The sequence below is a fragment of the Schistocerca nitens genome, chromosome 4, assembly GCF_023898315.1.
Source record: "Schistocerca nitens isolate TAMUIC-IGC-003100 chromosome 4, iqSchNite1.1, whole genome shotgun sequence".
Taxonomy (NCBI): Eukaryota; Metazoa; Arthropoda; class Insecta; order Orthoptera; family Acrididae; genus Schistocerca; species Schistocerca nitens.
This window is the reverse complement of record NC_064617.1, coordinates 552,597,252-552,624,571: the sequence shown is the minus strand read 5'-3', so window position 1 is coordinate 552,624,571 and position 27,320 is coordinate 552,597,252. Positions and strand designations below refer to the sequence as shown.

Here is a 27,320-nt window from a genome sequence, read left to right as displayed (position 1 = left end):
TTGATGATTTGAAACGAGAAATAACAGCAGCTATCCAAACTGTTACGCCTGATATGCTACAGAGAGTGTGGAACGAGTTGGAGTATCGGGTTGATATTGCTCGTGTGTCTGGAGGGGGCCATATTGAACATCTCTGAACTTGTTTTTGAGTGAAAAAAAAACCTTTTTAAATACTCTTTGTAATGATGTATAACAGAAGGTTAGATTATGTTTCTTTCATTAAATACACATTTTTAAAGTTGTGGTATTCTTTTTGAATCACCCGTACTTTTTGCAGCAGAAAATTGGATGTACTATGTTTTTTCAAAGTTCAGAGCAAGCCCACTCGCAGCAAACCAACTAATAACTTTTCCAAAGACCTTATTTGTACCATTTTCTATCGGACTTTCTATTACTGGATTAATATTTTATGCTTGTATCATCAACAAACAGTGTCAGTTCAGCATCTTGTTTCACATAAGAAGGGAGGTCATTCGCATATATCAAGAACAGGAGAGGACCCATGATCGAACCTTGTGGAACACCTAATGTAATTTCACCCCATTAGATGAAGTGGCAAACTCCTTTTAATCACTTGAAGCATATACAGAGACTTTTTGCTTCCTGTTCTGTAGATATGACTTAAACCACGCATATGCTGTTCCATTTACACCATAGAATTGTAATTTCTCTAAGATAATGTCATGGTTCACACAGTCAAATGCTTTGGATGAGTCTCAGAATATTAATAATGGTGACATTTTACTATTTAAAGACTCTAATATGTGGACAGTGAAATTGTATATTGCCATCTCAGGGAACAGCATTTCTGATATCCGAACTGTGATTTACTAAGTATCCCATTACTGTTGAGATGGCTAACCACTCTTGAGTACATTACCTTCTCAAAGATTTTTGAAAATGCTGTAAGCAAGGATACTGGCAGGTAATTATTGACATTTGTGGTTTCCCCTCATTCTCTACAACATTCCACTCGCAAAAGGAGCGAGAGAAAAGACAGTCTATATGCTTTCGAACGAGCCCCGATTTGTCTTGTCTTCGTGGTCCTTAAACGAAATGTACGTTTGTGACTGTGGAGTAGATGCTGCAGAAACGAACAAATTGATATGGGGTACATGTGGTCTATGAAGCCGGGAAACCGCTTCAAACTGGCCTACAGAAGACATCCAACCTACGGCACATGATCATCGCCCGAGATTTTGGCTAAATTCGTCCTTGAATATTAAAACCCCTTGTTTTTGCATTTACAAAGTGTAAAACTGTTGTTTGTTTAAATTTCATTTAAAAATTATCGTGAATTTTAACAGCACAAACCACCAGGCTTACACAGGTTAATTTTAAATCGAATTTTAAACGTAATTAATTGTTGCATAACGTGTGCTGAAACATTTTTTTCATTCATTTCCTTCACGAAAAATTTTAAATTAATTATGTTATCGAAATAACTATCTAAGGCGGTGACGAAGGAAAGCAAAAGGATTCTGTAAAACCCGTTCTGGGCACGTGTGCTGTAGCTTAGGTGGCTATTCTAGGCCACTTTGAGGCAGTTCCCCAGTCTGTATGTGTCTTGCATTATACTGTGAGTCTCGACTTCGCCTACACTACTATAGTACGTTGTAAATAGTTATCGTTTATACCTCTGTGTGCGGGAATCACTGCGCCATTTTCCAGTCGCTTGGGACTTACTGCTGGGCCAGAGATTCACAATAAATGCAGGCTGAGTATAGGGCCAGTGTGGAGGAGTACTCTCTCTGAAACCGAATTTGGATTTCATCTTGACTTGAATTAAATTTGTTGAGCTCTTTAGGTTGCTTTTCAGGGCTAGAGATGCCCATTTCTGTGTCCTCCACACGGGAGTTAGTGCAGTTGATGGTATCGCTGCACGATCTTCCCGCATGAAACGTTTTTTAAACGCGAAATTTAAAACTACATTTTCGTGCTGGTGCGTTTTATTGCCACATGAGACTGGTGTACGTGTACCTCGATACAAGTCATCGACTCTTTCCGTAATCAGGACGACAATTTTGTGGAATTTTTGGCTACATCTTTTCCCTGACATATGACGATGGAAGTTGTAAGCTTTCTATTGATAGAGGAATTAATACCCACTTTTGTCTGTAGATATTTCAGCATTCTGTTTTAAGCCGGCAGTGCAGCAATCTTGACACGGTAATGATCCATTCACATATTATATTTTTTATTCTGTGGTAAAGTATTAAATTTCAAATGCAAACCTAGGATAATGAATCTCAGATTGTCATTAAGTGATGGAAAAGGGAAGACAAGAGGGAAGAATTCATTTATTAATGATTGTGAAAAAAGTTATTACATGTGTACTTGAAAGAACGTCTGAGCTGATATCCAGCTTCATGGTCCAGGGAACCCAGTACTTGTGAAACTGATATGAATGTGAGTCTAAGAGGGACAGCATTGAAAACTAAGGGTTGTTTGCAAAAAAAGACGGACAAATATAAGACTGTAGTAGTGAGGTGTTGTTATGTATTCATTCCAGACACACCGATCTGTTATTGCATCACGGGTTTCGCGTTTACTATCAGTATTTTTTTAAGGCTGTTAGGAAGTTATTCGGCCGCGCAGTGAAACAGAAGTAGCATAAACGAGTGTTTGTTCCCAGCATCAATGTACACCGCGACGGCCATCCTCCAGGCCATCCAGCACGCATGCCGGCGCTATGTCGATGGCGCTCGTGACGTCCGCTACCCATGGTCGTGGGCGGCTTTAGCAGCCGTGTGGTACACGAGCAGGCGGAGAAACGAGTGCAGCCCGCTCACAACCTCCGGATCTTGACCGCCTATGCACCCACAGGCTTACCCGTGGCATGTAGTGTGCTGGTTGCGACAGCCGACACTGTATGTTCGATGCCGAGCAGCAACGGCACCGGTCACGCACCAGGGGTCGACAGGTACGGTAGCCGATGACGTCTAGGTGGCTAGGAGGCCGCGAGGGCGCACCACCCTCAGTCCGACTGCAGAAAGGTTGCAGTCCGTTGGCCAAGGGCAGAGGTTGGCCACACATCGGCTTCTCTCACCGGAAAACGTTCCCTGTCCAGCAGTGCTTCTGGCCACAACTTGACAAGTTGTCAGCGGACATGCAGCGAGCAGACTTCCATCATACTAAATATTGAACACAGACACTCATTCTCTCCAGTTGAAGATGCAGACTGAATGACTGCACCACTGAATACCTTGAGCCTGTAGGCTCGAATGTTAATACATTTATTGCTACGCTTCGGGCGTAGGTTTATTGGAGGGGAGGGGCGAATTTGTTCCACATTACTCGTCCCTTTGGCTTTTCGTGGCTCGCTGCAGAGCTCCCCACTGGGTACGAGCTGATAGAAGCTGTCATATTTGCAAACGTGTGAGTTTTCGCAGCACGCAAGTGCTCCAAGTTACAAAACGTTATACTACGTTGCGGCGTTAGTGGGTCTTCGTGCTTCGCTCATCGGCGGTGTCGCAAAAGCAACCGGCAACAGTGTTTGAAATAATGTAGGAAGCTCTGCCGCGTGACTACCTGATTATCGGACTGAGTTACTCTTTATTACCTGGCAGTCGTCGGAACAAAACTTTAAAAAATATAGCAATTCGCAAGCTGAGCTTTTATAGATTAAATTAATTTGAAAATGAGGTTATTTGTTTTCAGTAACTTTGTGCAGTGTGCAGTTTTTAAATCGCTACGTGAGGCCAACACAGACATTCATTCTCTGTTCTAACATCTTGTTTTGGAAGGTGCATTCGGAGCGACGGAACCATTTTTAAGGCAGTCAGGTTCTAAATCTAGGTCCCCACTCATGCTTTCTGTACTGGTAACTTTCCAGGTGATTTATAGCTAACCCCGCTATTTCTGTTGTTCGGCCAAGATTAAAAGAAGAACTTTATTGTCACTTTACTGCGCCGTTCCGGATTGGAGGTAATCTTAAATACTCTTCAGAAAATGAACGTCTTAATCTGAGTTAGGGAGCTGCCACATTGGGTTCGCTTACTCCACCTGAGACCACCAGAGATGTGTCCAAAGTCAGTATCTGAGGCCACTAGGAAGGAACAAAATGAAAATGAGCGTATGGCATTCTTGGCCGGGAGGCCCCTATTCGGCGAAGTTCGGCCGCTAAGTGCAGGTCTTATTTCATTCCCCGCCACACTGGGCGATCCGTGCACCTGTGATGATGATGATGAAATGATGATGAAGACAATACAACACCCAGTCCACGAGCGGAGAATATCTCCAACCCGGCAGGGAATCGAACCCGGGCCCGCTTGCACGGGAGGCAAGCATGTTATCACCCAGCCAAGCAGGCGGACACAAGAAAAGCATTAGACATCAAAGACGAATTTACTTATAAAATATCCGGTAGTGTACGGTACAAGATATATCAGGCCGTATACTACACCCTCCCCCTCGCGACATGTCCTTTATCCGAAAATCACTGAAATGATAAAGAGATGTACTATCAGCAGCTGTACGGCGCCTTAAAATAATCAGACAGGTCTGAAATGCCCCCCTTTTGATGGTAACAGTAACCTGTTTTATCACAATCTCAATTTTACAATTGCCGAACGAGGTGGCACCATGGTAAGAAACTAGATTCGTATCTGACAGGACGCCGATTGAGATCTCTCTATGGACATCCAGATTGAGATTAAGAATAGGGCTGGAATGGTTCCTTAAAAACCGTTTTCCTTCGCCGCCTGTCCCCAGACTCGCTTATGCTGCGTAGCTAATGACGTTCTCCCTGACGGGGCGCAAAACCTTTGACATTTTGTCTGCGAAATGACTTGTGAAAACTGTCCGTAAAAGTGTTTCTGCTGAGTGATCAAAGTTCCTAAAAACATATAGTCTGATTAAAAATAATTTCTCTGGCAACATGTAGAAAAGCTGTTGTGGATCTCATTTACTTTATATTTGCTTAACTTTTAACTAGTAACATGTTAAATTACAAGGAAGTTTTATCTTAAAGCCTTTTCTATTTTACGAGTCTGTGTTTGTGCAATAGAATACAAATTAATGTAGAGCTTACCCCACGGTGAAGTAGGCACGTTCACTCCTGCGTAGTCGAAGGTGTAATAATAAATAGTCACGTTGGAGATACTGCTCAATTTTCTTATCAACGAATCAGTGGGCTCGAAGGTTCCAATATCGTTGTTAAACTGCAACAACGGGAAAATCATTTAAATACGTTACAGCTTCATGAGTATAACGCTGGCAGTAGAAAGATCTTACTCCATCTGAACGAGTGGGAAAATAAAAAAAAGTAGTATCGTGGCAGTGTCGAAATAATGTATTGAATGTTACGGAGAATAATTTATTTACTAGAACCCATTTTCCTTAGATCAGATTAAACAACTGGCGATATGATTTTTTGAACAACCCAACAATGACTTCCTGATCCCCAATTGTCTGAAAGTTGCAACGGTATCTTTAATTTACCTTGTCTTCCTTCATTTACGTTATGATAAGAACTGGCAACCAAAGCTGATGCCGAAGGGAAAAGTTGAACAACTAGATTAACGGTGAAAAACAGAAGCTTGAAGATTTGATGATACTTATTGAAGATTAATGTTTTGGGAAAAAGGTGATACAGGCAAGAGCAAGTGAAATGGAATCGACATTAAATGAGAAAACATCGCAATGGGCAATAGGGCAGCCGTTATTAATTGGAAGGTTGGAACAACTACAAAAAGGAAACGAAAGTTATAGAGAAAATGCACAAAAACTAGAAAACAAACGCATATGCGGTGCTCAAGGCGTGACCTAATGGAGATGTAACCGAAACAACTGCTGCAACTAAAATAGCGGCAGCGCAAACAATGCAAGAAATATCTCCTCGTAAAGTCAAGAACAAATGAAGAGGCAAAGGTAGTGCATCAAGACATAATGACCTTAATAAAACCCGCCAAGGAGAAAATTTGCACAAGGAAGGTAAAGCAAAGCAATAATGTAGTCGTCATGGAATCTGCTACGCAAAGTGTCACGGGAAATGTAATGAACAACAAAAAGGTGCAAGAGACACTGATTTGAAACTGATGCAAAGACACTAAAAAACACAATATACATGGAGAACGTTGAAAAATTAAGAAATGCTTTGAAAGCGGCTTTGAAGTGTGAGACGTGTGTTCCAGGTCGGGACCAAGGGGAAGAAAAGTGGTCCGTCAAGTACTTTATGTGTGCCATGAGATTAGAACAGCTCTCATGAAAAGACAAAAAGTACATCTTGAGTTTCATTCGGTTTCAGTGAAGGTATCTAGAAGCGAGACGGTGCGTTCCATTTCAAGATCTTGGTCATTCGGCAAAATACAGTAATAAACAAGTAGCAATTTTTGACATTGTGGCGAAGAAGGTCATACCGGACAAGATTGCAATAAAATCAAACAAGGGGCAGTGTGCATGCCATGTAAATACAGGGGAAAATGTGCACAGGGAACATAGATGATTTTCAAATTATCAAACCCTCCTAAGAAGGCAGATTTTAAGAACGGATTATCGGTACTCCTCTCGTAACACTAGAGAGAAATGAGGACTCTAATGACATCAAGTGCCGTCTATGTAAGAAACATTAATCACCATCGAGGTGGAGGAGGAACCCCGAAAGAGCGAGGAATTTCTGACAAAAAGTGAGCAGTAAGTAGCACAGAAAAGAAAGTGCGACACAGACCGAAGCAGACCATCATGCGCTTACGAAAAAGCAGCAAAGACGTTTTTGCCGAAATGTCAGAACTAGGTAGCATAGCAGAGAAGCAAAAACAGAGGCAGATGTAGGAGTGACGAATGATACAGGCGATAAGGTTTTGGTGACATAAACCGGGCAGTTGTACGTAGAATGCAACAACACACATCCTGAGGAATTCACTGTCTACTCAAGTAAAAGAAGATCCGCCGATGTAGGACGTGAAGCTGCAACAAAAACGGTACGAGACTCGGTGCAGTTCGTACAGGAAACAAACTCCTACTACAAGGAAATAAACAATAAAACACAGACTAGAACAGATCCGCGACAGATTTATGAAAGCATAGAGAACGTTATGCATCTCATTAGACTGGAAGAGCCGATGACGCTTAGTACAGCGTTAAGACATATAAAGGTAAGAGGAGTTTACTACTTTTTCCGTACCTGATTTCGTAGATAGAATCCATCTCAGAGTGAACAATCTGCCAACAGTTGTGGATAACTAGAGAAGTTGTTGACGCAGTTTCTGCCAGTGGACATGAATCATTCTCATTAGAAACGTTGTACAAGCACTCTGTGATGACGCATGGTAATATAGCATGGGATTACAGGGGAGCAGGGCAAGATTGTGGAATATACACCCATCATCCCTAATGGTGATCAAGAGAGGACTGCTTAAAGCCATGAGACCGTATACAAAGGCAGGAATGATCACGCTGATAAATGCCTAGATAGTCACAAAAGGGAAACGTCCTACGGTAGCAATAACAGCGTTACACAAGGCCATAACACTGACAAAAATATCACAGTACTGTTCAGAACGCGCAATATAAAAAAACCGGAAGAGAGAGCTGCATCCCAGTTTAATGTATTTCCAGTTTGGTTATGAGATCGACGAATATCTGCTAAGACTGTCGTGTTCTCCACTGACACAAATGTGAAGTCAGTAGTGCGACATTTCTGCATGACTGATGGCTGTGGAAGACAACCTGAATAAGCCATTATCGAACTCAAGCTACAAGTATTGAATGCGCCTCACAATCCGGAAACCTATGTATCGAGGATCGAAGCAAGGTCATATACTGACGTCACATTAGCAAATACGGCAGCAGCGCGTCGTGTCAAAGGTTACATGTTTGAGAGTGCAGTGATATCGAGTGAACACAGTATCGTACATTTTACCATCACTGGAATGGAAATCCAAGACGCCACAGAAAACGTGCGCATGAGGCCCAATCAAGGATGCTGACTGGGAAGAACTAAGAAGAGTGTTTCAGTGTCCAGGAAGTCTATCGCTGGGTGATAATGCAAATTTTAAGGCGCAAGAAATGCCAGTGGCTATACATAGAGCAATGGAGGTATCAGTACTTGTCAGCAGAGGTCAGGAATAACTTGCATCTGGATCGAGGTGTAGCAGAAATTAAGACGTGAAACGAGAAGAGCCAGGAAGGTGTACCAGAGCAGCACGACCCAAGAAGAAAGAGTCCGCACGTTTCATAAATAAAGGTATGGTAAACAAAGCTTTAAGGGAGAGTTTTGGGTAACAAAAATAGAACAATGAAAGCAATTCGAGGTGGCGAACTCGGGAACCCATCCTTGGAGTGTACCATAAAAAATAGTGTGCGAGAAAATACGAACACCAATAGTATTACCGAAGGTCAGAATGAATGATGGGACGGTAACAGAAAGTTTGGAATAGTCAGCTGTCCTGGTAATGGAAACACTACTTTCTGACGATGAAGAAGAAGTGGAGACAGATGTTCAGCACGGGTTACGAAAAATGTTATGGGAAGACTTGATAATGTAGACAATAAACTTGTGTACCGCTTGGCACAATAAGAAATTAGGCATATAGTTTTAAGATTGAAAAAGAAAAAAATTCCAGGAGCCGACGGGAGCCATGGCGAAGTAATACAAGCCCTATGTGAACAATAGGGTAGTTTCTTGTGTGAACTGTACAACGAGTGTCCCTTGCAGGGAAGGGTCCCTGCACCTTTGAAGAACCCTGAAGTTCAAGTAATTAGTAAAGGGAAAGTTAAGGATCCAATGATACCCAAAGTCTACAGAATAATTTGTCTTTCGTACGTTCTCGGTAAGATATTTGAAAAACTATTATGCAAAACATTACAAGATCAAGCTATTGAAGCCATCCTTGTTAGTGAGAAGAGTAGAATGAGGAGTGCTACTAAGATTAACGGGTGCCTCTTGCACTACCGCGAATGATGCTTCGTTAATAATTCTAGGAATATCCACTGAAAATGGAAATTATGGAAAGGGAATCTTTTACTGGTTAAAGAAAGGCAATCAAATGGAAGAACAAAGGGTGCCTGGAACTGAGGCCAGTTCAGAAAAGACAATGAAAGATCCAACTGTGGCAAAATGAGTAGGGCACTTCATGCACAAGCATCAGCGAGGGGTTATAAATGAGATTTGTTAACGCGACGAGTAGATTGATACATTATGTGACTAGCCATGGCCCTTATGCTACGTATCGATACAAAATCAGAAGACGGATGAATGATAACTGCGCCTGCGGAGGTGTGGGCACACCGGAACGCACATTGTGCGCTGCACGCTCTATGAAGATGCGGCGGATAATGGATGTAATGTTTTAATATTGTTGAATCCCAAAGCATCACTAAGGAGTGAGTCGACCTGGCGAATCTTGAACGAAACTGTAGCCGCAGTATCCGTGAAGGCCAAGGAAGACATCAAGAGACAGTCAACCGCAAGCCAGCATGCTTCCATCCAAGCTATATTACGTACTCTGCAGATGGAGAGAAGATAACTAAATAAATAGTTAATACATAAATTATTACTATCCAAGGAAATTCGGCTTCTGTGGCCTATTTCAGCTTTTCAGATAATAGGCTGTAATTATGAAGAATAAATAAATAAATAACCAAACCTGAATGTGTATACATACAACTGTCCAATATCAAATGTGCACTAACTACATAAAACCGGCATCCAGTAAAGACAACGGTTGAAATATCGTGAGAGATATTTTCACTCGGAAATTTTTGTGGCCAAACAACATAAAATCTGTTGAAAAAAGTGATATACGATAGATTACTTGTTTGTTGTTCTATACAGCACGAATTGGAGGAAACATACTGTCGTTCACACGGCAGTACGATACCAGCGATTTAAAGGTCGGATAAGACTCTTACTGAGATCAGATTATTCAAAACATGCAGTAGTCTTTTCAAATTATGCAGGTTGCATCTCCGATTCCCAGTGAGGCCGGAAACTAGTTCTGACTGTGTATAAGTAATTCTGTGAGCGCCTCTTACACCACCACTGGTCACTTCGTCGTGATACATCGATTTAGAGAAAGTTAAGAGTTTCGCAGCACATATGATGTCACAGTAGGCTCCTCGAAACTTTGCTTAGGGCCTTCGAATACCTCACTTCTTACGTGCCAACGCTGAATTAAAACATCTAAGATAAGACAGGTTAGTTGTCTAATCTAACGCAGACAATCTACATTATCGCTCAGCGTGATTAGCAAGCACAATGGAAATTAAGATTACGTGTCAATTTTAATACTCAGTCTATCACTGTCTCGTATCCCTTTCGGCCCCTTCCATTATCAAGGGCTTCTTTTCAGCACTGTCAGAGGCCCAACCTTTTTTTTAAACTTTAATTAGAGTTACGTAAGTCTTAATCCAATTCTCGCGTGTGTCAGTCATCTATATTATTTCATCCGAGACTATCTGGTCTAATTTCTAAAACTTACAACCATAAAAGAAGCCTGCTGATAAGACTTCAAAATTATTTTAGAGATATACGGGAAAAACTTATTATACATTCTGTCGAAAGCTGTACACTTTTCAGATGCGTTAGAGCCACTTCTAAGCTAAATATGAGCGCTCTACAGGTTGTGAACAGATTGTCAGACACTAAAAAAACCTGAAGTTAGCCATTTGCCTTGTTTCATGCAGCACCAGCAAGTCCATTGCAATAGACAGGCACCTCGCCCAAAACGAAACATGTGAAATGGAGAACATCGTAGTTCCTACATCTCTAATATTAAACACATTAAAGTGTCCAGAATGATATTTTCACTCTGCAGCGGAGTGTGCGCTGATATGAAACTTCCTGGCAGATTAAAGTGTAGTGTGTTTCCGCAGAGAAGATACTAGCTCTACTAACGGCCCTTTCCACTATTTCGAGCTATAGTGATCTCTGAAAGTGCCGAAGATCCCACATTGAGCAAAATAATTCACTGAGTAGGATGGGCTGCAATGAACGATTGTCGTCGGGAAAGGCATAACCAGCATTGCTGCAAACTATAGAACAACTCTACTATGCCACGCGAGGTAGCCGCGTGGTCTGGGGCGTCTTGTCACGGGTCGCACCGCTCCCCTAGTCGGAGTTCGAGTCTCTCTATTGGGCATGGGTATATGTGTTGTCCTTAGCGTAAGTTAGTTTAAGTTAGATTAAGCAGTGAGTAAGCATAGGGAACGATGACCTCAGCCGTTTGGTCCCATAGGCTCTTCTCTTACCACAAATTAAAAAAAAGCCTCTTCTACCTCCAACGTTCATCTTGCATAAGGACGTTAAGGATAAAATAAAGATTATGACTGGTACAGACGCACGGAGGCAATCAGCTCTTCTTCGCTACATTTGCAGATGAAACGTGAAAGATAATAACTACTAATGGTGCAAAGCAACCTCTGCCGTATATTGTAGAGCTAGCTATAGTTGTACCCATTTTAGACCCGTCTTTGCATATTACCTCAAATCCTTTGTCATTGATTAAAAAAAATTAAATTTTGTTTTACGAATACTACTTTGGGAAAACGACTTCACACACATCATCAAGTATATAAATGTACAGTGCCTTCCCAGTAATCAAGGTCGTGATCCACTCATATCCTGACATAGAACACTAATGCCTACCGCATGAATCTATCAAAAGCTGCTTGCCCTAATCGTACTTAGCCTAACTACTTTCTGGTGTCATTGATACAGATGCAACATACCCAGATAAGTAAGTGAATAATAAGTATTCGACTGATCTATGGAGTGGCATCTGTAACGGTTTCGCATCAAAAGAAGCTGCAGGCTGAAGAGTAAAAGCGAATTTTCCGACTCTGCCCGGAAACTGGATAAGGCACATCATCTGTAAGCCCCAGTAGCCAGCCTAATGCCCTCACGATTGGCATGTACCTTCTACAGATGTGTCTGGCTGACACATATACTTTACGGTTGTAAGCGAGGCAAGAACAAATGAAATTTCTATGAGTTTGCAGCTAACAAGTTAAATCTGTCCTACAAGTATTGTCATTGGGGTACTTTGAAATATCATGTGCTTACATTAACTTAGCCTTCAGATCAGATAACTAAGAATCTCGTCACATGCTATGGTCAGGAACCGCGTGGAATTCTTAAAACCAAAGGAAACACGAGGAAAATGTTTAAAAACTAGCGACCATAGTTTCACTTCAGTAAAAAATAAAACCAATATTCTCTGCACATTTCTCCATTCTTTGAAGAGATACACAGTCCATGCATATTAATGTGATCACTTCTATGTTCAGTGTCAACGTGCAATAACCACACACATTGGCAGCGTCATGTGGCAGCTCTAGCTGTGGATGGTATACAATACAAGCCGTGTCGAGTGAAAACTGTTCGCGTGCCTCTATGGTTAAAGTATATAGTTCGTGGCAAAATGGCTCTATCAGAAACAAGTGCCTGGTTCATGCACCTATGCTGACTGCTGTCCATTAGCGACGACGTTTGGGATTTTCCCGACAATACTTCAACCGGACGTCCAGTGAATGCCGACAGGTGTCCTTTTCAGATGATTCACGTTTTATGCTGCATCGTTCAGACAGCTGTTGCCGTGTAGGACGTGAAACGACAGAAAGCCATTGGGGTCGGCATGGCTCCACATCACTGTAAGTTTCTTCCAGAATCTCAAATCTCACTGACTCTCTTTCTCAACGTCCCCCAGACTTCCACGTTAAAAAAGGTGATCGTTCAGGCTTTTGACGTATGGTCACATTAATGTGACTGGACAGTATATTTGAAGTTATAATACTGGAAGACGAACTTTTGCACATAACGCGATAATTCCACAAGACGTTAAACAGTGAAAGAAATACTATGAAAATGTCCGCAGCTCTTGGTCCAGTGGTTAGCATCGTTGCCTTCAGATCACTGGGTCCCGCGCTCAGTTTCCAGTCTGGCCTGACATTTTCTTCACTCGGGGACTGGATCTTTGTCTTGTACTAACCATTTCATCTCATCCTTACGAAAAAGACGCTCAGGTCTTCGAAGCATCGCAAAGTTGAAAGAGTTGCATTAGGCGGCCGAATAATTGCAGACGGTGTCTCCCAGCCAGTAATGCCATAAGGTCATCATCATTGCTATTCAAATAACCAATGAAAAAAGTAAAATGAATACTTTTTTAAAAGCCAAAATGTTTCCGAGTAGAACTATGTGAGTGTATAGAGCTCTATATTTATACTAATAATGAATCTGTAAAACTATCACGTCTGAAGGTTTGAACAAATTTCTCCTAAATTACTAGACATATTTTCTTGGGGTTTTCGCAGGTAACTTCAGAATAGCTTGGGGTACGAAGAATCGGAACCAGAATCGGATCACGTAAGAAAATATATTGTTATTGAAAGTGGTATTCATACTAATATTATAAACTCGAAACTAACTCATTCTGTTATATTTTAACGACTAACCATCTGAACCGATTTCCCTGGAATTTTGTACTGAGATAGATTGGAATCTGTGGAAGAACGTAGGCTACTGTACGAAGGGTATAGTAGAAGATTGTTATACTATTACGCAGATTAGGTGAAAGCTGTTTACTATGTGACTTTTTATGTTTATTGCAATTGTGAAAATTATTTTGTTGGTTGATATATGCTATGTGATACGATTCAAAGTAATGAATACAGAGCTCATACAATCATCTGTTTGTTTAATCCATAGTTCCTCACTATTTGTTGCATGATACACATGTTGTGTACTGTCGTATATTATTCAGTAGCACAAAGAGAAGATTTGCACTCCTGCCCATGGTCTCTCCCCTCCCCACCCCCCTCCCCCCTGTACGCAATGATTGGCAAGGCCAATAAAATCACAATAAAATGTAGAAACGTCCTTGGAATTTCCAGCTAACGTAAGGTATGACTTACGCCTTTCAAAGATAAGGACACAATTTCTCTGTTATAGCTCCTACTGTAGTTCTGTCCATACTTCAAGAAATCTTTCTGATTAATTTATTACACTGAGTACACTTACTGCCAGAGTGGAACCACTTATCAATTTCTGAAACCCTACTTTAATTGTTCGCCTAGCCTTTGTCCACGCTATCCAAAAGCTTCTGATGGTCTTGGACTGCCGAGGTGCAATTCAAAATAGCGTAGCAACATTCGTCATTAAACATTTTCTTTTGTCCTAAAGTCAATGAGATGGTTGCTTTAGCAGCGCAATGGATCACGGGTTTCATCCCCTGTGGAGAGGCAGGAAACACACCGGTTTTGAATCGCTTTTACAATCAAAGCTAAGTGCAAGCAACAAGACATCTAACGTCATGGATGGAAACCACGTCTATAGTTGAACTTTCCGATAATACGATCACAAATACCATCTCCTACAGTTTAAATTCTGTGTTAAGTTTCTCACTTTGCTAGAGCTCAAATTTTATTTACGTGTATAATATGCATGTCACCTCAAATTCTGAGAGCAATTTCACAATCATAACGTCTCATGTAGCTGCTTCTCCTATGTGGCGTTAACCTTCGATGCATCAAACACTTCTTTTAGAGCCAGAAACCTTTCATTTTCTCAATAAATTTCATTAACCTTCCTTTAATGTTGTTGGTGTCCGGTGCAATCCTTTGAAATACAATTGATTTTCTTCGGAAAGACACATGATTCGTTGAAAATCGAATTAAATATTTTGTATTATGAGCTTTATAATCCTACATGTCTGATGCATGACAAAGGTCTTTTAAACTCCCTAGTGAACCAGCCATCTTCCAGCAGTTTATTTATCCTTTAACTTAATGGTGGGTTAAAACAGCTAGATTACTGATAACAGTTGTCAGTTTGGAAGCATTAAACTCTTTGTACTGTGAAAGCTATAACCGTGTACTCGTATGAAGATCAGTTTAATTCTCAGTTTCCTTTCACAAACAGAACAACCATTATTCTTTACTTAGAACACGTTTTCCATACTATCTGTAAGAGGAAAAACTATCAACTGAAATCAGCACAAGTCATCGAAATTTTGTATCAAGAATGCTGAGGCGTTAGTGTAAAGAAATTTCTAAAATTCTCCAAAATAATCTTAAATATTTTTTTATTGAAAATGAATTACATTTCTTCAAAGTCGCATTAGCTGTATATATGTTCCTTTATTAGGCAACACAACCCGATTCATATCACTGTAGTCAAATCTTCAGGCGATAACCTGTATTGAATACAAAAAGTGTGTTTTACAAAATTCTATTAATACAAATCACGTAACAGCGAGCAAAAGGAACAGGTATTTACTCACAATTTCTCGCTTCATAAGGCTATAGAGAATGCACGATGTCTTAACTCCCAAGCTCGATTCATTTCGTAGCCTCTTCAAAGGTTGATAAACGAAAGGCTAAACTTTGAATTTATACATCTTAGTTGAATGTCAAAAGCCACAAAACTGATGCCCCAATAAAATACCTAAAGAATAAGGACAATTCACTGCAGATAAGGCCTGTAGGACAGAAACAGTGCTAATGCCCCAGTAAGAGACATGGGGAACTAGAGCGTATCATTGGAAGTTAAAATGTATAGGGCAGAAACAGTGGTAGTGGACGCCGTGTAGTGAAAGATGTCGCTCACCAAATCTGTAATATAACAGACTAGAGGGCTAATAAGTTGAAACCTTATTGAACGTAGTGCTGAAATGCAGTCCACATTAAAAGAGGAGTGCAGTCAGGACATACAACGTCTGCATCGGGTGGATAAAACCATTTTAGCCAACTCTGGTCTGTCATAAATAGGAAAAAATTGGGACATTAAGGGACACTCATTAACCGCGAAGAATTGATAAAAAAAAAACTTACCAATGGAACTGTGTTAAGACAATGATGACATAACTATGTAAGTTTGAAGTGATCGTCCAGCGACAGCTCGTTGTACTAGGGTATTGAGAGTCCATCTTCTGCGGTATGAATTACAGGATGACTTGATGATCAAACTCTCTTTGATCAAGGAGACCGCAGAGTTTCAGACACCGATGCCAGAATAATGAACCCAAGGGAAACAAACTGTGAAGAATTAGATGATACAGTGGACAGGATTTCTAATTTCCTTGTACGTCATGACGGAACTCATTAGTACGTGTACACAGTATCATGAAAATTGCACCCGGTCTATCAAGAGGTAGTGTAACAAGAAAAATAGAAAATTCTACTCCAACTGAAGGCTTCGGCGATATTGCTATAGTAAGTACGCTACACCACAGCACCACTGTAGCCGAAGAACATAAAAACCAAATAAGAAAATTTTATTCTATAAAGAGTGTAAATCAGGAGTTGATTCATTTGACGAGAAGGCATGTACATATATCAGAAAGGGACAGTTATAAAAATGGTACATTGTCTTATGGACAAACGTAATGGATGGAGTATGAATAAGTATCTTTTCACAGCAACATCCCAAATACATGGAGGGAAGGTCTGATAAAAGAAGTATTTTTCTCTAATGGAGAGGATAATTAACAATCCACGCCTCCGAAATAAGATTACTCGTCAAATGGAAAAGCTTGGGAAAGTGGAAAATCACGAGAAGCAAGCTGCTTCACCGGCCCACATTGATTAGACAGAGAAAGTGGTCAGTTATTCTACAAACGCACGAAAATATTTACAAATAATATAATGAAATTGTTTGTGAAGTATATTACTTTTAATTTAGGAGTGAATCAGTAAAACTGAGATTTCCTTATTCTATTCAGGAAATTACGACATAACTCATATTACTGTATTTCACATTGTAATCAAATAAATGTCACAATATTATAGTAATTACTTCTTTACTCATTGTGTGTGACCAAACCCTTAACCTGTTGGTAATGTTTTCTGTAATACTGACATGTAGAACTTTTGTCTAGTTACCGCTCTTAGATAGCTCTCATGTATTTTTGTGCGTCCAGCCATTCGTACATCCAAGATGTACACATACCTTGCAGTGTATCTTGTTTGTTTTTAAACTCTCAACTTAAAAGAATGGGATGCAACGTGAAAGTAAATTTTCACGACGTCTTAGCAAATACGTCACTATCCATACAGGATGTAACAACATGCTATGGCAAACTTTCAGGAAACATTCCTCTCACTAAGAGGAGAAAAATGTGTTATACTGTCGTGGGAACGGGAATGCTTTATTTTCATATTAGAGTTCAGTTTTTACTACTCTCTAAAGCAATAACCATGGAAAACACACAGGACAACAACGTATCAGCACAGTTTGAAATATTCAAAATTCTCACCGTTAGCAAGCATACATTCATCAACCCGCACATGCACTGAATCTTCCCACGCCCGGGTTCCCGGGTTCGATTCCCGGCGGGGTCAGGGATTTTCTCTGCCTCGTGATGACTGGGTGTTGTGTGACGTCCTTAGGTTAGTTAGATTTAAGTAGTTCTAAGTTCTAGGGGACTGATGACCATGGATGTTAAGTCCCATAGTGCTCAGAGCCATTTTTTTTTGCACTGAATCTCTGATGCTCCGATGTACCCCTAGAGAATCGCTTGTTTCACAATCTTCCACAGTACAAGTACGAAGACTCTGAACATCTTGCACCGGGCTTCAGTACGCAACAGCTTTCGAAAGCCGTCACAAATAAACGTCTTGTATGTTTAGGTTCGAGGTGCATGTAGCCCAAGGAATTGGCCCACCTCTACTCATCCGTTTGTCGCGGAAACTGTTATTTAGAAGCGTGCGAACATTAACACTGAAGTCAGGAGGAGCTCCATTGGGCGTGAAGTATATGTTTTGTCTCACTCGTAAAGGCACATGTCTTAGCAGAACAAATAGAGTATTCTTTAAGAAACTGTGTTTATGTTTCTCCGTTGAGCCTAAGAAATAGTCACCAACAATGGCAGCCAAAACGTTGCTGCACAATTTCATGAAGACGCTCGACAGCCCATACGTTCTGAGTGTAATGATCACGCGGAAACTAAATCTCATCCGTGAAAAGCACATTTGCACTTACGTGCGACTGGACACATAGTTGAATGAACGATTGGTTGTAGTGTAGCGCTGCGGGAAAATCAGCTGCTGGTAGGGCCTGCAAACTCTGTACTTGGCACGAATACAGCAGGCCACTCTCCAGGCAGTTACGTGGTCAACATTACTTGTTGCAAATGATTGTACTAGGGTTGTCGTCAAGTGTAAGAATAAGTTCCTACCCAACTGTGGTATCCTCTTCCTTCTTGGCCTCCTCCAGTCGCGAGTAGATGGCTTAAACATTCCTTGCCCCCTATGACAATTGTAAATTTCTGCAAGCGTCCTCCTCTCTGAGTACCATTGTTTTGGATATCTCTTCCGATAAAAAAAACGTTGAGCTCCACAGCCATCACTATCTGCTAATTCGCACAGCAAACAGGCATCTGCCAACCACGGATCTGAGTACATTTCTACTGCACTCCACTGGAAACAACGTTCGTGATGAACAGTAAACAGCTGCAGCTATGTTCTTGACGTTAGTAGAGCAATGATGTTAACCACATGTCGACACGATCAGAGAATTTATTCACATGTCAGCACAAGAAAGGAAGTTAGACGCATATTAAGACAGTCATTGAAGTGAGTTTCATGTTAACATTACCTTCGTTCAAATTGAAGCAACAAACACTAGCTATGAATCTAAGAGCTAAAAGTTGGTAACATATTTTATTCCTCAGTGTGTGAGGAATGTTTCCTGAAAGTTTGGTCACATCTTTTCGTTACACTCTGTATGAGATACTACACAACATTTAATAAGCAACTATCTATAAGTTTCTCAGGACATAAGGTGATACTAATTACTAATTGGGTACTTACGTTGACCAGATTATCCGAATCATTCAAGGAAATGGTGCCATTGCCAAAGTAGAAGTCCCTCAACTTATCGGCCGCATTTGACTGTTGTTCCACCGTCGGCAAATGAAGGCAGGGGCCAACTGTATCCTCGAACTCATCACTGAGACCAGCAATAAGAGTTGGGTCTTCTAATATTGAAAATCCTATGGAAAAGTGAAACACATAAACATAAAAACTAACCTCTAGAAGGAAAAAATAAGAATATGGTTCTATTATGGATAGTGGCACCGCTCGGGGAAGTCGAGCGGTCTCAGGCGCCTTTCCACTGTCCGCGCTGCTCCCTCGTAGGAGGTTGGAATCCTCCCTCTGTAATGGATGTGAGTGTTGTCCTTAGCGTAAGTTAGTTTAAGTTAGGTTAAGTAGTGTGTAAGCCTAGTGACCAATGACCTCAGCAGTCTGGTCCCATAGGAACTTACCACAAATTTCCAATTTTCCATCAGTGGCTACGAGACAGTTGTATTAAAGAACACCAGACTAAACCAGCTCTACAATAGATTTGACACTAAAGGGCTTCGGTGACACTGATGACTGATGTGCAAAGTTATCGCTCGCTGAAAGACGAGGTCTTCCACTACTTCACTAAAATTAATTTTTTTCTTCTTCTTCTTTGACACTACAGCCCTTGATGGACCTAGCCCTTCTCAACAATCTGCGTCCTTACGTATCTGTTATTCTCTTCCATCCTCGGCTCTCCGTATTTTTAAGGACATGTTTGACGTCTTTGTCGTCATTTCAATCTGGTGGAATACAATCTGTATTTCGTTATCGTTTGGGCCACCACTCGCCTGCCGTGCTCTTAATATGTCCTAACCAGCGTATTATTCTACATGTAATTAATTGTACTGTATTTTTCGCCTGAAGAAGATGTTCCAGCTCGTTGTTGTATCCTAGTCTCTAGACCTCTGCCTCTCTCACAAGCCCATAACATTTTTCAAAGGATGTTTCTCTTTAATGCCCTTAAGTTGTTAATACGTGCCTCTGTCATCGTCCGCTTTCCTCACCCACATGTAACAACTGGTCGTACAAAGGAATGGTATACTCTTAAATTTGGCTGTACCTCTTATTAGACCAAAATTAAACGAGTAACCTACATCTGCCATAAATTGACATACGTTACTGAAAATGGCTCCTCTTTCCCTCTTCATATATTAGATTCTTCAGTCATTCACATCCTGTGATAGAGGACATTTGCAGCGTAGTTTTGAGAAACTGTATCCTTTCGCAAACAATCTGTAGTAACACTTAAAACTGCTGGGCTGATAGAACGTGGTGTATGTTTAAAACTCTCCCTCGACGTTACGTCTCCGACTGCGGGAGACATCCTCCGAGGTAAAGCGGCGAACTGCGAAGAGAACTCGAGGAAGCGCCGATTTTAGGAGGGTTCTTTTTTAAGTAAGGGCCGTTTTTATTTTTAAAAAAATATACAAATACTTTTGTAAAAAACTTTTATTTTCTGATTCTACACACTTTTACCTATTTTTCTACATAGTTGCCTTCTTTATCTAAGCACTTGTCATACCGTACAACTAAGTTTTTAATTCCCTCTTCAAAGAATTCGGCCGCCTGCTCCGACAGCCAAGAGTTCACGGCCGCTTTCACTTCATCGTCGTCATTGAAGCGTTGCCCGCCAAGATGGTGTTTCAGGTACCGGAAAAGTTGAAAATCGCTAGGAGCAAGGTCAGGGCTGTATGGTGCATGGTCCAAAACTTCCCAGCCAAAAGAATCAATCAAATCCCGAGTCTTTTGGGAGGTGTGAGGCCTAGCGTTATCGTGCAGAAGCAAAACTCCTTTTGTCAGCATGCCGCGCCTTTTGTTTTGAATTGCTCTGCGGAGCTTCTTTGAGTTGCACAGTAGGCATCTGAGTTGATTGTCGTTCCTCGTGGCATAAAGCCCACTAGCAAAACACCGCGCTGGTACCAGAACACAGTTGCCATAATCTTGCGCTTTGACAGCGTCTGTTTGGCTTTGACCTTGACGGATGAGGTTGTGTGTCGCCATTCCATCGATTGTCGCTTGCTTTCGGGAGTGATATGGGATACCCATGTTTCATCTCCAGTGACAATTTGACTCAACATGTCATCCCCTTCTTCCTCGTAACGAATCAAGAAGTCCAATGAAGTGGCAAATCTCTTCCCTTTGTGGTCCTCTGTGAGGAGTCTGGGTACCCACCGAGAACACAGTTTCTTAAAGTTTAGGTTTTCAGACACAATTTTGTACAAAACCGATCTTGAAACTTGTGGAAATTCCAAAGAAAGAGTGGATATTGTGAATCTTCTGTCCTCACGAATCTTTATTTCGACTGCATCCACCAAATCATCAGTGATCACAGAGGGCCGGCCTGAGCGTTCTTCGTCATGGACGTTTTGACGGCCATTTTTAAACTTTCCAACCCACTGACGCACTTTACCTTCACTCATTGCATTCAAGCCATAAACTTCTGTTAACTGACGATGAATGTCTGCAGCTGATAGGCTTCTCGCGGTCAAAAAACGTATCACTGACCGTATCTCACATGCGGCGGGCTATTCAATAATCGTAAACATTATAAAGTAGCACAGCAATGCGTACACGTCTGCTACAGAGCTGCAACTTGCATCAGTGTGAACGGGAAGGATGCCGGAAAGTGGCGCGGTGGCTTGTTGCGGCGTCCGCGCGAACTACGGGACTATACGCGCGAACGGCCCTTACTTAAAAAACAACCCTCGTATACACAGTACAGAGGGCGCCACTGTCCATCAAGTGGCGTCGGCTATGAGGTTGCCTCTGATAATGCCAACGTTCTCGATATGAAGTAATCGATCGTCAAGCTTCCGGTGCAACGCCGACATCCCAATTTTATCCTCTTTCCTATTAAAATTATTACGGTGTTTATCAATCTCGGTGGCCTTTCTATTCATGCACGCATAATAAAGCGATGTTTTAGATGAGACGCTCGTCTCGCTGAATTTTACCTTCCTGGTAAACATGTTCTGCTTCGGCCGATTTATCCATGCGACCCAGGTGGCAATTCCTCTTATGTTCAACAAGACGGGTGTTAACACTTCTCTTCGTGGTACCAATATAAACCTGTCCATAACAAGAAGGAATTTTCTATACCCCCGTTGTAGCCTCAGGATGTCGTGCAACTTTTGCGGATCTTAAATATTCTTTTAATTTCGTGGTGGGTCTGAAAATAGTTCCACGACATACTGGCTTAACGCTTCCCCAATGCGATCTGAGACCTTATTGATGAACGAAAGAAAAACCTTGCCGTTGGGCGGCTGTTGTTCGCCGTTGCTTCTGATTCTCTGCCTAGAGCGAAGTGCTCGATCTATCTCGCTGCTAGAATAGCCATTCTTCACGATAGTTCACCGTAGATGTTCAGTATCATGTTTGAAATAAACAGGTTCACCAATTTTGTACACCCTGCCTACCAAAGTTTTTATTACATCTCTTTCTTGTGTAGAGTGGTGGTTCGTATTTTTATGCAGATAACGGTCAGTATGTGTGACCTATCTATATACATTATGGCTCAACGTTCCGTCCCGTCATTTAATCACAGACACATCCAGAAAATTCAGTTGCCCATTACTCTCCGTCTTCATAGTAAATTGGATTTTCGGCTTAATGCTGATTGATGTGTGAGGAGGGCATCCAGATCCTCTGCTCAGTGTGTCCATACTACGAACGTGTCACCGACGTAGCGATACCATCTGGCTAGTCTCTTAATGGCAGTCTGCAGCACCCGTTGATCAAAAGTCTCCACACACAGCAGGATTAAGAGCACTGCCTATAGCCACCCCGTCAATCTGTTCATAAAAGTTACTATTGTATTGAAGTAGGTTGTTGTGACGCAGTGTAGGAATAATGCCACAGTATCGGTTGGAAAAATATCCGCTATATATGAGATAGCTTTACCTAGTTGTTTTTATCCTAATTACATCAGCGGACTGCTGTGGAAGCTGACAGACCCTCTATATACTCCTTCCACATTTCTGCTTTCCCCTCTTTGCTTAGAACTGGGTTTCCATCTGCGCTCTTGATATTTAAACAAGTGGTTCTCTTTTCTCCAAAGGTCTCTTTAATTTTCCTGTAGGCAGTATCCATCTTACCCCTAGTGAGATATGCCTCTCAAATGGTTCAAATGGTTCTGAGCACTATGGGACTTAACATCTGAGGTCACCCGTCCCCTAGAACTTAGAATTACTTAAATCTAACTAACCTAAGAACACCACACACATCTATGCCCGAGAAAGGATTCGAACCTGCGGCCGTAGCCGTCGCGTGGTTCCAGACTGAAGCGCCTAGAACCGCTCGGCCACACCAGCCGGTTCGATATGCCTCTACGTCCTTAAATTTGTCTTCTAGCCATCCCTGCTTAGCCATTTTGCACTTCCTGTCGATCTCACTTTTTAAATGTTTGTATTCCTTTTTTCCTGCTTCATTTACTGCATTTTTACGTTTTCTCCTTTCATTGATAAAATTCAATATATCTTCTGTTACCCAAGGATTTCTACTAGCCCTCGTCTTTATACCTACTTGTTCCTCTCTCTATATCGGTACCACAAACAGAAGTATTAACACTCGTCTTGTTGAACATAAGAGGAGCCGGCCGTTGTGGCCGAGCGGTTCTAGGCGTTTTAGTCCGGAACCACGCTGCTGCTACGGTCGCAGGTTCGAATTCTGTCTCGGGTGTGGATGTGTGTGATGTCCTTAGATTAGTTAGGTTTAAGTAGTTCCAAGTCTAGGGGACTGATGACCTCAGATGTTAAGTCCCATAGTGCTCAGAGCCATCTGAACCATCTGAACATAAGAGGAATTGCCACCTGGGTCGCATTGATAAATCGGCCGAAGCAGAAGGTAAAATTCAGTGAGACGAGCGTCTCATCTAACACTTCGCTTTATTATGCGCGCATGAATAGAAAGGCCACCGAGATTGATAAACACCGTAATAATTTTAACATGAAAGAGGAAGGTGTTAAACTGGATAAAATTTGGATGTCAGCGCTATACCGGAAGCTTGACGATCGATTACTTTATATCGAGAACGTTGGCATTTCCACAGACAGTCTCATAGCCGACGCCACGTGGTGGACAGTGGTGCTCTCTGTGCTGCGTATATAATCGGCGCTTCCTCGAGTTCTCTTTGCAGTTCGCCGCTTTACCTCGGAGGATGTCTCCCGCCGTCAGAGACGAAACGTCAGGGGAGATTTTGTACATCGACCACGGTCTATCAGCCTGTAGGTTTCTAGTGACGACAGTACCTGCCGTCAAAGCCTACATTGTATGATCAGTCTGTAGTAATCTTCAAGTTTATCTTATTTTCATCTACCTCGCGCTGAAACACAATGATGGAGCAAATCATTATCATCACAACCCACCGGTAGAATGGATGGCTCGTAATGGCTCTACGGACACTTGACGCAGAAGCAAAGGATATGGGGTGATCAGAATCAGTGTAAAAACCTTGTGAGGGTGTTGCAGGGAAGGTTGGCTGTGAAACAATAAGTGAGAAAAATATTCGGTTATTTGCGCCGTTTTCAAGCTAATTAGTGTTGAAGTTAGCCAATCAGATCGTTATTCGTGTAAATTCAAGCGTCCCGCCAGAGACCGTGTCGCAAACTTGGGCTACGTTTGGTTTCCTAAATCAGAAAACAAGAGACAGATACAAAAAGTTAGACATGGGACGGCGGTAAGGACCGAATCAGAACCAACGGCTGAGCAGTCTCTTGCGCTATCATCTACACTAATTGCATCTGGTGGCGTGCTTAAATTAGACTGTGTAGCGGCACAAGCGCTGGAATGGCGTAAGGTATCGAATTTTTTGCTTAACAGTTATTTCTCAGCACAACCTGTCCTGCAACACTGTTACAGGCTTTTCAGAATGTTTCTAACCGCTCTGTATAAGCGCAGCAGAGACAAGTTGACTCGTTCTAGCGACGATACTTGTTACAAACGGGATAAGAAATTTTGACAAAGGGCTATTACCCGTCACCTGGGAAACCTCGGAAACTGCGAAACTGTTTGGCTGCTCGCCGTGAGCACTTGTAGATTTTGGTTGACAGGCTGTGAATCCATGAATGGAAGACAAGGTCTTTGACGTCCACGCGTCACCACAGTAGGTGAAAGTCGGTGGTTCGTCCCCTTTGTATAGCAGAATTGGAGACGATCTGACAACAGCACAGTTCTGCTGCAGGCGCAAGAGTTTCAGAACACGCTGTTCAGCGCACACAACTGAGAGTGAGACTGTGCAGCAGACGACCGCTGCGTGTATCACAACGGGCCACAAGACATTGTCGCTTACGATTGTTGAGAGAACGGAAAGAAATGAAATGATCGTATGGCTTCATTGCCAGAGAGTTGTTCGGCCACCAGGTGCGCGTGATTCAGTTTGTTGCCACTTCGGTGTATTACGTGCCGATAAAGATGAAATGAAATATATTAATCCCCGAATGAAGAAAATCTCTGCCCCGTCGGAAATCGAACCCGCGACCCCGCGATGGAGAGTCATTAACGCTAACTAGAAGACCATGAGATCTGGACGTTGGCATGTGACCATTGTGGTCAAAGGAAACATGTGGCCTGGTCGGATGACTCACGTTTCATGTTACATCAGATATCACTGTGTCCTGACACGCCTTCACCCAGGTCAGTGTAGTTCTATGCTACGGGGGACATTCACATGAGCTTCCAGGTGGTCTTAATGATAACTGTGAACAGTTTTGTGCTCCCCTCATACACATGGTGTTTCTACAATGAATGTAAAAACTGGGAGCCCTGGCAGAGTGGCTCGTAAGAAGAAACTCTCACAAAACAGCCCATGTCCGCATCCTACCGCGCTAGCCGTCATCTTCAGCGCCGCGAACCGCCGGGAAGTTAGGCATCTAACCCTTCATCCAAGTCAAAGTGGTAGCAGACATTCTTCGTGGGCGAATACCACGGAGTTGCTTCCAGCATTTGCTGGAATGCGTACGATTTGCCTTTGGCAGTGCAAATGCCTGTTTGTTACGATGTGACACCAGCGTGCCACTCGTGCACACCGCAGGGTCTGGTTCACCCTGCGTTAGTGTGTCAAGAGTCGGGGACGCTCTTTTGTTCGGTGTTGTGAGCATCAGACTAGAAATGGAGCGCTTTTCTTGTGAATAAAGGGGAGATATGTACTGTGCTTCCGGGACGGGGATGGAAATGCTCTCTCTGATCAATGGTCGTATGTTTAGCTATTTCCGAATCGTCGAGTGCCAGCGCCAAGCACAATCACGACCATCTACAGGTGCCTAAAAGAGACAAGTGCACTTGAGGTGCCGGCCGCGGTGGTCTAGCGGTTCTAGGCGCGCAGTCCGGAACCGCGCGACTGCTACGGTCGCAGGTTCGAATCCTGCCTCGGGCATTGATGTGTGTGATGTCCTTAGGTTAGTTAGTTTTAAGTAGTTCTAAGTTCTAGGGGACTGATGACCACAGATGTTAAGTCCCATAGTGCTCAGAGCCATTTGAACCATTTTTTTGCACTTGAGGTGAGTTTACTCCTGACAAGAAATTGTAATGGCGTGTGTGTATTTAATACCTTCATTGAAACCCAATGCATTTATTATCTGATAGTCCCAACAGGTGCTATAGCTAAATGGACTCGATTGTCAAAACACAGTACGATAACTAGAGTTTGATGGGGAAGCGTCAGCACCGCTGCATATCACGTCCTCAGCAAGTTCATGGAGTGTTGCTCGAGAATTGAGTGTAAGCCAATCGACGGTCTGGCGTGTGTGAAGTGAGGATGGTCTGCCCTTAGCCCAGAATATTTTCTGCATCCCAATGATATTTGCTTTTTGTGTGTACCAAACACTGTAATTTTTGCGGAAGAGCGAGCCCTTACAAGCGAATGTGTGTTCATCAGCCACAACAGCAGGAGCGGGCACGGGAAAGTCCTTGCGTTGACTTTATGATCACTAAGAGTGCTTCGCCATCAACGTTTGGGCCAGTTTCGTATGCGATGATGTGACTAGTCCTTAGATGCTTCCCTGACGACTGAACTCAGATACTTCATCTTCTTAAGAGAAACGCTGCCTTAATATTTCTTAAAATTCGTGATGAATCCTTCAGCTGTGATTTATTTTTTACAATTTGCTACTAGTCTCGGTCATTGACCATTATCAAGCTTAGCTGGCATAAACGGCAAGAAACTTGTACAATAATTTTAACTTGCCTTTTTGCCAGTTGTTCTTGATAATGGTCACTGATCGAAACTAGTAGCGAATTGTGCAAAATAAATCACAGCTGAAGATTTCACCACGAATTTTAACAATTATTCGGCAGCCGAATATCCCCACCTGCAAACATACATAAACTACCTTGGTAATTGGAACATGTCTCACTCAGTGCGCAACAGCGCATGCCTTACCACCATGATGGTGCATCTGAGCACTTCGGTCATGCGGTGCAAAATCATTTGGAGGAGACGTTTGATGGAAACTGGATACGGCACGGTTGGCCAGTGGCAAAGCCTGTACGTTCCCTCGACTTCACGCCAGTTGACCATTTCGTCTAGGGACGTCTGAATACTA

The 27,320-nt window shown here is 42.2% G+C and overlaps 1 protein-coding gene across 1 annotated transcript in view; it reads right to left on the bottom strand.

The window, feature by feature from the left end:
• LOC126253066 (para-nitrobenzyl esterase-like) overlaps nt 1-27,320 on the bottom strand; it is an 81,270-nt gene that overhangs the window by 16,284 nt on the left and 37,666 nt on the right. The window contains exons 7-8 of the mRNA XM_049954152.1: nt 18,748-18,929; nt 5,033-5,162 (exon numbers count right to left, since the gene is read on the bottom strand). Of these exons, the coding sequence (XP_049810109.1) occupies nt 5,033-5,162; nt 18,748-18,929 (312 nt within the window). The remainder of the gene's footprint in view (nt 1-5,032; nt 5,163-18,747; nt 18,930-27,320) is intronic.